Here is a 13,922-nt window from a genome sequence, read left to right on the forward strand (position 1 = left end):
AAACAACCAACGACTTCAGAGAGAGAGAGAGGACACTTTCTCAGATCTGTTGAAGAAAGATCTTTATTTATTGCAACCACAAGAACCAAGTAATTGATCTCGGCTCCCCTTTTAGTACTACAGAGGTGACATCTTCACTGTTTGGACAAACGTATATTAAAGGATTACATCCGTTTTTATGCTCTTTAAATGCTTAAGTCAACATAATGGGTTGAACACCTCCCGTCAAATCCCTGTTAAATAAACACAAGCTGCAACACATCGCCTGATCAGTCTGCAATCTGAGCCTGTCTCTGTCACGTCTGCGCTCCTGCAGGACAAAAAAAAAGTTTTGGAGCATCTTATTATTTTGCATGCTTGTAATTTCTTCTTGCATTAAAAAAAAAAACATTGGTATGTGGTTTACAGAGGTGTCAGATGTTTCCAGTTTTCCTCAGGCTGACGTCAGGTGTTACTTCCTCAGGCCGCGTTTGCTTCTCCCCTTTGAACTGAGGAAAAAGAGAAAGTCAGCAGAGATCCGACAAAGTATCCGGCACACAACCTACCCAACCTGTAATACACACCAAACCTTGTTTTTAACCTCTTTTGCTTAAAATTCTTGTGCTTTAGAAAGTCAAAGTGTAGTTTCACCTTCAGGTCTGAGCCAAATTCTGAATAATTTTTGAGACTGCTGCAAAGTGTGTGTGGATGTGTGTGGCAAAAGTTTTTCGGTGACATTGATCAACAATGTTTTAATTTAGATTTCATGACATAGATACGTCCCAGTTGATAATCCTTATTACATCATTGGCCTTGCACCACAGGTCACATGTTAAGCCATTTTTAACCCATACAATGCTGCTTTTAATTAATACATTTAGTAAGAAATGTGAATATTAACACCAGTTTGTTTTTTTTAAGAGAGGACAGCGGGTTCAGAGACGGGGAAGAGAGAGTGGGGATGACACGCGGGTGTTGCAGTGAAGACTTTAGTCTCTGTACATCGGCCTTTAATTTAACTGCTGAGCTAAACCGGCGCCCACCAGCTGTTTGTTTTAACACACACACACACTGATAAGTAATTAAATTTATAGCTTAAGAAACATTACCTGTTTATGTTTTTGTTCTAATGTAAATAAATCACTCGCTGTAGCTGGATTTGAAATTATTTCAGAGAATGAGAGAGATGAGGAGAGAGGACGCATAAACAACCTGCAAGTCTTTAAAATCCAGGTAATGTTTGGATTTAATTTCATTAATGTTTTATTTATGAAGCAGTTGATCTTCAGAGATCAATATTTGGCCCTTGGTTTTTGTTGTTGCACTGCATGACCAGAATCTCATAATTCCAAAAGAAAAAATAAAAGGTTAGAGGAAAAGGATTTTAAAGATCAGGTTGTTCTTTTCTGCACAAATAATCATCTTGAGACTCCTCCCAGGGGTCCTGAGCCACAGGTTGTGCACCACTGCTCTGCAGAACGCTGCTGCTGGCCTCAGACAGTCCTGACAGCTTTTCATAGCGGTCTGCTGCTGGACGGGGATTTGCTACCAAATAGTTTCCTGCTATCTTTATCTGCTGTTGCTACATAGTTACATGACCCCTGCAGCTTTCCTATGAGTACATCAATGCATCGATTTTTGGCATAAATGCTACAAGTGTAGCTTTTTACGTTTGATGATGTTTTAGCTATTCTAATTTGTGCAAATAAATAATTAAGTTTATACCTAAGAAATTAAATAATATCTGAATGTACAGGGACAGTTTTACAATGTTCCTGATGTGCAGTGCCAGTGCCATTTATTTTCTGCAGGAACAATATGATAAGCTTTTAAAAGTTTAATTTAGGAGCTCAGCCCTCACGTAATCAGGCGTGAGGATGATTTGGATGGCAGCAGGGGTCGGTCACTGTTTTATCGAGAGCTATATGATCCCTGATGATATCACATTGCCGTTACAGGATCTCTCAGCTGTTGAGTTCATACGTGCAGTTCAGATACCCTCGCCTGCCCTTTGTGAAAACACCTCTCATGTGCCCGACCCTTTATGTTTCCCCGTCCTGTTTGGCTGGATGTCCTGAGGAAACTTTAGTCAGGCGGCTGGCACACGTAGCTGTGACTGACGGCATGTCAAACTAATGGAGATCAGTGTAGTGAGAGAAGCTGAAGGGAAGCCAGAGGAGGAGGAGGAGGTGGAAACTAGAGGAGGTCACTGGGGGAGTTCTTTGATTCTGTCAGAGCAGACTTTAATACAGGCAGGAATTATTAATTATTGCTTAATTCAATTTTGGTTTCTCAATTCGTGAATCGACAGTAACATGTTTTTTCTACTCATAAATAGAGGATCTACTTTGTTTATCCAGAAAGGTCTTAACCGCGACAAACATGTCTGTGAAGAGGTTATATATGCAAAAGTATTTATGTCACATTAAGGGGATAAAAGAATGTTTTACAGCAGCATAACTTCTTGCTTTCATGCTGAAGGCTACATGTGTGAGCAGGCAGTGAAATCTAAAATGTGCACTTTGAAATGAGCGTCTGTAACACTAAAGACTTACACTTTCTGATGATCACTGACTCGGTTTCTCAGCACGGTGACCTGCAGGAAAAAATCATTTAAATGTTTATCATCAGCAAGAACAGGAAACAAAGGATAAAAAATATACCATGCCAAATTTGCAACTTGTTGTTACTGCAGTATTGCTTGTCTTTCTGTCAATTTAAGCTAGCTCATAAGATAGCAACTGTTAGCATTAGCTAAATCTACTTTTTCAGCCTGTTTCCTGTAATATAAATATAGTTATTACAAGGTTGTGTTAAATACTTGATTCAGATTAGTTAATTATGGCATTCCGAGGTTGGTCGGTTTATAGAGGGAAAAAAAAAAAGAGACAAAACAGCAGAGAGAAAGCAATACAGGTCAAAAGACCAAAAACTGAAGGCTATGACAGAGAGATCTACAAAACTGATGATGGCACAGGAAGTCAACATTAAACAGAACATAGTACAGGATACAGCGGTGTTTAAAGACGGTTAAGGGTAAATGTTTCCATTTTAATGTGAATAAAAATAGCTAGCTTAGCTCATTTTAATGTGAGTAAAAACAGCTAGCTTAGCTTATTTTAATGCGAGTAAGAACAGCTAGCTTAGCTCATTTTAATGTGAGTAAAAACAGCTAGCTTAGCTCATTTTAATACGGGTAAAAACAGCTAGCTTAGCTCATTTTAATGCGAGTAAAAACAGCTAGGTGAGCTCATTTTAATGCGAGTAAAATCAGCTAGCGTAGCTCATTTTAATGCGAGTAAAAACAGCTAGCGTAGCTCATTTTAATGCGAGTAAAATCAGCTAGCTTAGCTCATTTTAATGCGAGTAAAAACAGCTAGCTTAGCTCATTTTAATGCGAGTAAAATCAGCTAGCTTAGCTAATTTTAATGCGAATAAAAACAGCTAGCTTAGCTCATTTTAATGCGAGTAAAAACAGCTAGCTTAGCTCATTTTAATGCGAGTAAAATCAGCTAGCTTAGCTCATTTTAATGCGAGTAAAATCAGCTAGCTTAGCTCATTTTAATGCGAGTAAAAACAGCTAGGTTAGCTCATTTTAATGCGAGTAAGATCAGCTAGCTTAGCTCATTTTAATGCGAGTAAAATCAGCTAGCTTAGCTCATTTTAATGCGAGTAAAAACAGCTAGCTTAGCTCATTTTAATGCGAGTAAAAACAGCTAGCTTAGCTCATTTTAATGCGAGTAAAAACAGCTAGCTTAGCTCATTTTAATGCGAGTAAAAACAGCTAGGTTAGCTCATTTTAATGCGAGTAAAATCAGCTAGGTTAGCTCATTTTAATGCGAGTAAGATCAGCTAGCTTAGCTCATTTTAATGCGAGTAAAAACAGCTAGCGTAGCTCATTTTAATGCGAATAAAAACAGCTAGCTTAGCTCATTTTAATGCGAGTAAAAACAGCTAGCTTTGCTCATTTTAATGCGAGTAAAAACAGCTAGCTTAGCTCATTTTAATGCGAATAAAAATAGCTAGCTTAGCTCATTTTAATGTGAGTAAAAACAGCTAGCTTAGCTTATTTTAATGCGAGTAAAAACAGCTAGCTTAGCTCATTTTAATGCGAGTAAAAACAGCTAGCTTAGCTCATTTTAATGTGAATAAAAATAGCTAGCTTAGCTCATTTTAATGTGAGTAAAAACAGCTAGCTTAGCTTATTTTAATGCGAGTAAGAACAGCTAGCTTAGCTCATTTTAATGTGAGTAAAAACAGCTAGCTTAGCTCATTTTAATACGGGTAAAAACAGCTAGCTTAGCTCATTTTAATGCGAGTAAAAACAGCTAGGTGAGCTCATTTTAATGCGAGTAAAATCAGCTAGCGTAGCTCATTTTAATGCGAGTAAAAACAGCTAGCGTAGCTCATTTTAATGCGAGTAAAATCAGCTAGCTTAGCTCATTTTAATGCGAGTAAAAACAGCTAGCTTAGCTCATTTTAATGCGAGTAAAATCAGCTAGCTTAGCTAATTTTAATGCGAATAAAAACAGCTAGCTTAGCTCATTTTAATGCGAGTAAAAACAGCTAGCTTAGCTCATTTTAATGCGAGTAAAATCAGCTAGCTTAGCTCATTTTAATGCGAGTAAAATCAGCTAGCTTAGCTCATTTTAATGCGAGTAAAAACAGCTAGGTTAGCTCATTTTAATGCGAGTAAAATCAGCTAGCTTAGCTCATTTTAATGCGAGTAAAATCAGCTAGCTTAGCTCATTTTAATGCGAGTAAAAACAGCTAGCTTAGCTCATTTTAATGCGAGTAAAAACAGCTAGCTTAGCTCATTTTAATGCGAGTAAAAACAGCTAGCTTAGCTCATTTTAATGCGAGTAAAAACAGCTAGCTTAGCTCATTTTAATGCGAGTAAAAACAGCTAGGTTAGCTCATTTTAATGCGAGTAAAATCAGCTAGGTTAGCTCATTTTAATGCGAGTAAGATCAGCTAGCTTAGCTCATTTTAATGCGAATAAAAACAGCTAGCGTAGCTCATTTTAATGCGAATAAAAACAGCTAGCTTAGCTCATTTTAATGCGAGTAAAAACAGCTAGCTTAGCTCATTTTAATGCGAGTAAAAACAGCTAGCTTAGCTCATTTTAATGCGAATAAAAACAGCTAGCTTAGCTCATTTTAATGCGAGTAAAAACAGCTAGCTTAGCTCATTTTAATGCGAGTAAAAACAGCTAGCTTAGCTCATTTTAATGCGAGTAAAAACAGCTAGCTTAGCTCATTTTAAGCAGGCTAGAGAATTTACCGTTGCTATGAGTGAGTGTAACAGGCTATTTTTAAATGGAAATCTTTTTTTAATAATTAAAATAATTTCCAAATCAATATATTGTGTCAAATAAATGCACAAGAAAATAAAATTATTTGTCAAAGGACAGGCTTTTTGTTTGTTTTTTCGGCTTCTTGAGAATAAACTCGAGATGTCAAAAAGTCCTCCTGATTTTTCTTCTTCTATCTAGCACGTATAATAAAAGTTCAACTTTATTCTCAAAATTTGAAATACATACATGAAAAATAAATAACCCCCCCCCCCATGCCTAAAAGTACTAGTAGGCTAAAACCATAGTCAGGGAACTAGCCTAGCTTATGAGTAGCTTAGCAGTAACTGCTGTGTGAGGCTCTGACTTTGGTACAGATTCCTGCAATCTGATGTGGTTATGCTGCATTTAAATCACATATTAAGATGTTTGTTATGAATCTCTGGCTACAGTGGCTACAGTTCTTGTTGCACTGATCACAGGTTCAACTCCCGGTCTACCAATCACTTGGTGAATTTTGTCCCCCACTCTCTCCTCCCAACATTTCCTGTCTATCTTCAGCTGTCCTGTCAATTAAAGGCAAAAGCCCCAAAAATAATCTTTAAAAAGATGTTTGTTATTATAATTATATATAATTGCACTTGTTAATTTGCTCAACGGGCAGTGCATAAATCAGATTATGTTTGATGTCTTTGTGAGTGATCATTTACCACTAACTACCGTCAAAACTTAACCCTTTTTTCTCCCCTCTGTTTCTGTGAGAACTTTGCCTTTGTAGGAAAAGTATAGCACTCAGGTATATTGATGTTAAATCTCTCCCTCCTCACTCTATCTCAGTCTGTTTCAATGCAAACGTTATCTTTGGCTGAGTTCCACTAATAGCTCAGTAGCTGTGAAATTGACAGTCAGATATGATCTGTCGTCCCGTGTAGGTAAATGTTCTCATAACTTTTTCTGTCACAGCCCGCTTTGTTTTGGCCTGCGTCCCAGAGAGTGTGGTTTCAAACATGAGAATGATGACACCTCTATGTATGTATTTAGCTGTGATATCTCACCTCATACTTTTGCTTTGAGTGTTTATACTGGAGTTCAAACTTCTCTGCCTCAAGCTGGCGCACCGTTTCCCACAGCTCCTTCGCCTTTTCCCTGAAGCAGGACAGACAAGGCAGTAAAGCATTTCACTGTGCTCACATGATGACTAAAACAACTTCTAGGATTATGTTCTCTGAAAAGGATGTAAAACATAAATGAACTGATATTTTTCTTACTTGAGGGCGTCCTCTCTCATGTGATCAATACTCAGCTCTTTGTGTCGCTCACTCAGGATCTTCTTCTTCTTTTCTCTCTCTGTTTGTCTCTTTGGCCCAGTCTGTGTCTGCTGGTCAGAGAGAGGATACGTGTGGGGATGAGCTACATATACAGTTGGATATGTGCTCTATATATGTGCTTTATAGAGTACTTATTGTACAGTATTTAAAAGATAAAAGAAGTCATCACCTTGTATCCGGTGAAACTCAAGTTGGACAGAATCATCTTCTTCCTGGCATCATCGTCCGCTTTCTTCTTCGCCTCTTCATCTTCTTTTCTCGCTTTCTCTTCCTGGGGGAAAAAGATGTTACCTTTAATCATTCATCTGCTGGTTTTGATTAGTTTTAAATGTCTGGACTTGGTTGAATTAAATTTAAGCATATTTGATGAGTGGCATTAACCCGAGGGCGGACTTTGAAATGTTTAAAAGCTTTTTTTCTTGACACCTGGGTTCAGGAAATGTGTCTTTCTCACAGTTTTCATCTTCAAATGTTATTTGTGTACGGGCGCTGCTTTAACTCAGCTGTAAAATCATGTATCGCATGTACAGAGGCTCAGTCCTCGATGCAGTGGCTCTGGGTTTGAATCCCACCCTTGGCCCTTCGCTGCGTCTTGTCCCCACTCTCTTTTTCCCCATTTCCAACACTATCCACTGTCCTCCCTCTCAATAAAGGCATAAAAGGCCAAAAATATAATATGATTATATATTATAATATAGAAATAGAAATATATTTCACTCTGTGACACCTGTAGAGTAGCTTCACATAATTTACAGTTAAAAAAACTCACACAGCCTCTGCCTGAAACGACTCAGTCAGCTCTGTCCCTATAAGAAACCTCGCCCCTACAAGCCCACTTTCTTCTGATTGGCCAGCTCTCTGAAGTCTGCACTTTGTGACATCACAAAGTCTTTGTCATCTTTACAAATGTGTGTATACGTACAGCGACTTTGTTCTGCCGCTCTCGTTCTCTCTCTGCCCTGATCTTCATCTGCTCTGCTCGCTCTGACCTGCGTTTGTCCTGAAATCAGAGAGAAAAGAAATATGAAACACCAAAACAAATCCTGCAAACAGAAAACTTCATAATGTCATAAAATGCAGTTATAACTGAGACTAAACGTGTAAATTACTGCATTAGAAGTGTGAGAAATGAACATACGATGCGATCAGTGAGGCTAAGAAGCTCCTCTTCCTCCTTCTTACGCTTCTCAAAGTGAGCTTCGATCAGAGTGTGCAGCTCAGTCAGGTCCTTCTCCATCCGCTTTCTGTGAATGTCCTGAGGTTATGGGAGGAATTGGACATGTGAGCTGCAACGGTATGAGGCAATCTGCCCAAAAGACAATCTGCAGGCGTAACTTTGATGACTCCTCAGATGAACTCACATCAAAGTCCACTTTTTCTCCCTCTGGGATTTTAGGAGGAGCCAAGCCGGGCACGAAACCAGGCCTGAGGAGGGAAACAGGAACATCGTCAGGATGTTTGTCAGGGAGAGGTGTGTTTCTATTTTTGTTATAGGGACATTTTTAAACTCTGATCTTACTTTGTCTTGGGTTTTTCCTCTGTGAAGGGAACATAAATAGCTTAGCTTGAAAACTTGAATCAGAATCAGATTTATGCCAAGTATGTAGGCGATGTACAAACACACAATCTGCATACTATGCTTCAAACAAGGACAACAAGTTTGGCAAAGGTAACATTTAAAAACTAAAACTATATAAAAAGAATCACTTCATGCCTGAACAAACTAAAACAGCAATAATTGTCCTCCGTCACACACGCCCTCTGTACTTCCTACATAAACTGTCCATACCTCCTTCATTATCCTCTGCACCATCTGCAAGAAGTAAGAGGGTCAGTGCAAAACCAACACTCAGTGACGGACAGGTAAAAAGGTAAGAATGATGATGTTGATGAACAAGTTAACAGGTGACTCTCAGTAAGATTAAGTCTTTAACAAGTATACATGTTTGTAAAAATGTGTATTAAGTTAGTATTAGTGACGCATTTTCCATCATCCAGCAGTGGTTGGTCTGCCAGAAAAGATAGGCGGAGCTAAGCGGCTGCTTTTCCGCTCTCTGCAAGTGTTGCGAGTAAACAGTAATCTACTATGGCTGAACAAACAAAGAAAAGATGGATGACTACAGATACAACTTCAACAAGAAGTGAAAATCCAAAGAAAAAGAAACAAACTCGACGCTCAGATGAAGCAAACAGTCTGAAAAGGAAAGCGACCGTCAGCCAGGAAATAAAAGTCAGGCAAGGTGAATTTTTGTTATTACAGGATTATTGTTCCACCTGTAAATGTGCCAGCTGGAAAAAAATCCAAACAAAACACAAAAGTTTATAATCCCAATAAATCAAGTGTCATTACTGATTGACACACGTGGAGGAAGATGTTGATAATAATGGCGCTGGAATGACCTCAGGTACACTGAAGGTCAGAGAGTGAACACAGATAACCATCTGCTGTCAGTGCTGATGGACGGAGCAGGAAAGGTATGCATGAAGGCGTATATAGGCGTGTTTCTCTGTGACAGTAAAGAACAGTCGACTATCTGCTCAGATAACTTGTGTTTGAACTCCTGTTAACAAAGAGGCTTAGAGTCAACTTGTTCATCACCCCTGCATAGTGAATATTTAGTTTATCGACTTAAAAGATGTCAGAGTGATAAATTAGATAAGACACAATGAGAGAAACATTTCTGAATGCTTACAATCTGAAATACTCGTAATTAATCTGTATCATGTCAGACTTAGATTTAACCTTTAAAACAATCAGTAAAACTTAAAAAGGTCATATAAACAGAAGCTGCATTTTCAGCAGGTATGCAGGTACATTGTGTCAGTCGTAGTGTCACATTATACTTCATTTATATATCATCACTGTAAAAACCATGTATCTCCTGATTATTTCAGATGGATGAAGTGGAAGTGTTAGGGTACATAAAACATTTAAAAACACATCTGAAAAATGCATCGACATGGTTTCCTCTGTACGGTGACAATATATCCCTTTTGTACATGCACAGTTAGGACTGTCAGTACTACATGGGGGCTAACTAGTGTTAAAAATAACATGTATTTATTGCTGGCATGCAAACAGATATTAGCATAAGCGGTACTACCTTCTACCTCCTCCTCTTCTTCTACCACCTCTTCCTCCTCCTCCATCTCCTCTGCTAACTCCTCCTCCAACTCTACTTCCTCCTCCTCCTCCTCTTCTGTGCAAAGCAAGCATGAAGAGTTAGCAGCAAACAATATGACAATCTAACAGCATTTAGATCAACATTATTTCATGTATTTTTGACAGTGCCTTCAAATAGAGAATCTTTTGATACAAAAATAACTTGTGCACAGCATTTTATTATATTTTCACTCAGTGTTGTGACCAAGTCATCTTTGCTCAAGTCCCAAGTAAGTCTCAAGTCGTTTTTTCTTGGGCAAGTCGAGTCAAGTCGAGTCCTTAGTTAAGGCAAGTCAAGTCCCGAGTCAAGTCACTTTTTTTCCACCTAAGATCCGCCACTCTTACCTGTAGTATCCGGTCTTTATAAAGAGAAAAGACAAGGTGTTAGCAGCCCGTCTAATCATAATATTATTGGCCAATTTATATAACCTGTTCAAAAAGTATGGGAGTGAATTGTATCTGTATTATCTTGGCACAGACGCAGGCATGATGATGGTCTGCTCTGAGACCGTATCAAGTAGTAACGTGACGAGTGATGAGGCTTCTCTTTGGGGGCTTTGATGTTGCGTGTTGCCATAGCGAGGAGTTTGACTGACAGCCATCCAAACATGACAATCACATACAGGGAGCTTTTTGAGTCGTCCAATCATGATTCCCAGTTTGCGCTGCGCACATACTTGATAGTTAGACAGAAACTTAACAACATTGAATTTTATCATTTTATATTTAACAGCTAACATTCAAACTTATGAAGCAAGTCATCCGAGTCATCATGCCTCAAGCCAAGTCGAGTCTCAAGTCATTTATTTTTTGTCAAGTCAAGTCGCAAGTCATCAAAACAGTGACTCGAGTCCACTCGAGTCCAAGTCACTAAGTCTCAAGTCCACATCTCTGCCTTTACTTCTACTCTTCTACTCAACAGTCAATTTATTTTAACCTTATTTTATCCATGCACTGATTCTCTAAATATGTCCCATTGTTGATGGATCATAGGTGGATTTTTGGAATGATAAAACATTTAAATATTGAATTAAGCTGTGCAAAAAACTCCCCTAATAGTACTGACAAAGGTTTATTCAAATGTAAGCATGCTTAACTAAATTTCCTTTTATTTCATGCCTAATTTATATTACAACTGTTGAAATATGGATAACACTGAACACTGACTTTTTGCACAAGATTTTCCACTGTTGCGTTTAGCTTTTCCAGTATTTTCAAAGCAGTTAAAGTTCAGAGATTTTGTTCCAAACACTGAATTGATTAATGGGCTTTTGTGGGGAAAAACAGTCTCCTTGGCCACAGAGGGTAACTTGACCTCTCTCCGCTGCAGGGACGGTAAGCCAACCTGCAGCTAAAGGACCTCTAACAGGCCTAAAAATGAAAGTGGGTATTGTGCTTGGGGCGCTTTCGTCCCCAAGGTCCTCTTTTGAGAACATAAGCTGACCTACATTGCTCTCTAACAGCGACACGGTGAGAGACAGGTGCCGCTTAGTTTCAGGGACAGCGGGGCTGTACGGTGGCCCACATGGACCACCTCACAAAGGAGACAGAAATAGAGGAATACGACCCTTTATCTCTCCGATGGTGACCCACTGTGCCATTTGAATTGAAAGGACAGATCCGCTGGGATGTTCACAGAAGCTGAACTATCCCTGGCCTCAGACAGATAGGGCTGACTGAGAGGTCGAAGGTCAATCCTGCACCAGAGTTTAAAGCCAGCAGCTGCTTCTACGGTGGCACCAGCACGCCAAAAATACAGTAAGCTGCAGTGAAGCCAGCAGCTTAGCAGATGCAGCGTGTTAAGTAACTAAGAAATGCAGGGCTCAAGCGCGTAAAGCGGTGACAAAGTGGCAGAAAAAACACGAGCAGCCTCCCGTTGTTGCATTCAGCTAAGTTGTTATCATAGATATTGTTTGTATTAAAGTACATACCAACAATATCCTCCTCTTCTTCACAGCGCACAAAGAGAGGCAAAGAGAAGAGGTCAGTGTATGCAACAAGAATATCAAACATCAGACTACACATAGATGCATTTCTGCATCGTACACATGCAGAATAATCACAATATTCATGCAACTTTGAAGTAAATGTGTAGCGTCCAGATGTCTGAACCTGCAGCCTTGTAGTTACACTTCATATACAAGCTGTAAATACTCATCTTTTCCACATGTGTGAGCTGACAAAGTGACTTACGTTGACCCCTGAAAGAGGAAAAAAGCACAGCAGAAATATTTGCGTTACAATGGATTCCATCTGTTCCTGCAGCATCTGCAGATTTTAGCGCTTTACTCACTCATACGCGCCTTCTTCTGCGTCCGACATGTTCAGGATGCAGCACCTGCAAGAGTAAGAGCAGTTTAAGATGAAGATAAGAATGTAACACTGGGGGAAATTCACTCGTTGCAGCGGCTTGAGAGTCAGAATAAAGGAAAGAGGAATAAAGTTAAAGGAAAAATATATTAAGAAGAAGCAGAAGAGGAGGAGGACAGAGAAGAATCATAGTATCTCCTTTAACTGCATTAAACACACCCTGAATAGTTTAAAAAATAAAAGCCTGCATTTCCTGTTTAAAACATATTATAAGAGCAGACACACTTACCCAGAGAGTGCGATGTGTGATGTGCTCTTCTGAGGATGTGCAATGGGGAATTGTATCCTCTGCTCCTCTCTGTGGGCCTTAAGCTTTTAAACCCAGCAGTGGATCACATGGCGGCACGCTGCCCGGTTCTACAATGGGTGGGCACATACCTGCAAACAGATGGCAGAGGGCATTAACCAGTATGGGAAAACATGCATTCTCTATGGACTTGCTTTGTCTATTTTTACACGACAAACGCAGCAGTAACAGCGCAGGATTATTGTACAGTATTTCAGCTGCAGCAGGGGGAAGGCTCCGTTTAAGCCTCGTTCTCATGTGTGCACACAAAGAACAAAAAGCTCCTCTGATTTACGAGCAGAATCAACACGTTATTAACTTTTTATTGCTACTGATCAATACCTCTTTTATCACCACATATTTACTTTCCAGTGTTATATAACAGCGGCTATTTACTGGATGTGTTATGCAATCAAATAATTGAGTATTATTCCCACAGCAGGCTGACTCCATCTCCTGCACCTCGCCTTCCATCTTCAATACCTGCCCTCAGTCCACACATGCAACAACGTGTCGTCAACAACACCCTGCATGACCCTGCCAAGTCTTTGATACTCCCTTTTAATATTGAACCTGACCTCACAGAATGCGTTTTTGCCTCAGCAGCTCGCTTCTCTGAGCTACAGCCAAAATGTTCGTGTAGTTCCCCCTCTACTTGGACCCTGACTTTGTTTACAGATTGTTTCATGCTGTTTTGAAGTCCTCCGAGCAAAGTTCAAGTCTCCAGTCGGCCGAGACGAGTTTAATTCAAGTTTAAAATCTTGTCAAAGCAGGTCCCAAGCTGAGCCGAGAGTCCTGGGGGCGAATCAAAGTCACATACGTCTTTATCGGAGCTCTGATGGCTGCTGTATGAGATGTAAAGTATGTTAACACTTTCAATTCAAGGCGATTTTGTCAGAGTCCTTTGAACAAACCTAAAACAGCAAAAAAAAATACATTTTAGGTGTGTGGATGGTTATTTTTTCATAATTAATGCTATATTATTGGATTTTATACCGTCAAAAGAGTCTTGGCTGCTTGTACTGTCAATTAAAGTCTTTTATCCATGTGCATGCAATATAGTAAATATCTAATTCCTCTATTTTGCTTCAATACTACTAGACTACTACCAAATATAGTTATCTAGCATTACTCCACGTGGTAGATTGAGGTTAACTGATAATTATTATTATTATAAAGCAGACTAGAATAGGCATCACATCTTTTGTCCCATGCCGCATTCAGCTGCTTAACAAGCCCTGAAATTGGTCTCATCAGTCTGCACTTTATTTCACTCATCCTTCACAGGTTACTACTTCACAATCACTAACTACTTACTTACTTTATTTATCCCCAGGGGGGAAAATTCAGGCGTTACAGCTGCTCTGATACAGAGAGAAGCGTGAAATATCTGCCATTAAGAATATAGGAAATATATAGAAGTAAGACATATGTCAAATATATGCATTATATACAATAAAATAAAGAGAAATGGATCGAATAAAAGTTAAATACAAAATAAGA

The 13,922-nt window shown here is 39.2% G+C and overlaps 1 protein-coding gene across 2 annotated transcripts; it reads right to left on the reverse strand.

The window, feature by feature from the left end:
- Positions 1–45: 45 nt before the first annotated feature.
- tnnt2b (troponin T type 2b (cardiac)) lies at positions 46–11,723 on the reverse strand. 2 transcript variants are annotated; one of them, XM_069677844.1, is made up of 12 exons: positions 11,695–11,723; positions 8,390–8,413; positions 8,120–8,138; positions 7,962–8,025; positions 7,739–7,855; positions 7,523–7,600; positions 6,770–6,871; positions 6,541–6,647; positions 6,328–6,418; positions 2,535–2,575; positions 407–488; positions 46–310 (listed from the first exon to the last, which is right to left on the reverse strand). In XM_069677844.1, exons 5-11 carry the CDS (start codon positions 7,835–7,837, stop codon positions 452–454), a joined length of 555 nt encoding a protein of 184 aa, XP_069533945.1. In that variant the 5' UTR covers positions 7,838–7,855; positions 7,962–8,025; positions 8,120–8,138; positions 8,390–8,413; positions 11,695–11,723; the 3' UTR covers positions 46–310; positions 407–451. The 2 variants fall into 2 exon arrangements, with proteins under 2 accessions (XP_069533945.1, XP_069533946.1); XM_069677845.1 differs by lacking the exon at positions 8,390–8,413 and having other exon boundaries at positions 6,541–6,650; positions 11,695–11,712.
- Positions 11,724–13,922: the final 2,199 nt, after the last annotated feature.

Source organism: Semicossyphus pulcher, unplaced genomic scaffold, assembly GCF_022749685.1.
Source record: "Semicossyphus pulcher isolate SPU_LCO1_2020_fin unplaced genomic scaffold, fSemPul1.0.p SCAF_3, whole genome shotgun sequence".
Lineage (NCBI taxonomy): Eukaryota > Metazoa > Chordata > Actinopteri > Labriformes > Labridae > Semicossyphus > Semicossyphus pulcher.

Excerpts from the sequence above, each read along its gene's own strand:
- tnnt2b (XM_069677845.1), bottom strand. The coding sequence starts at position 7,837 with ATGGAGAAGGACCTGACTGAGCTGCACACTCTGATCGAAGCTCACTTT. Across the intron at positions 7,601-7,738 it reads TTAGCCTCACTGATCGCATC|GACAAACGCAGGTCAGAGCG; the intron begins GTATGTTCATTT and ends CTCTGATTTCAG. Across the intron at positions 6,872-7,522 it reads AGCGGCAGAACAAAGTCGCT|GAAGAGAAAGCGAGAAAAGA; the intron begins GTACGTATACAC and ends TTTTTCCCCCAG.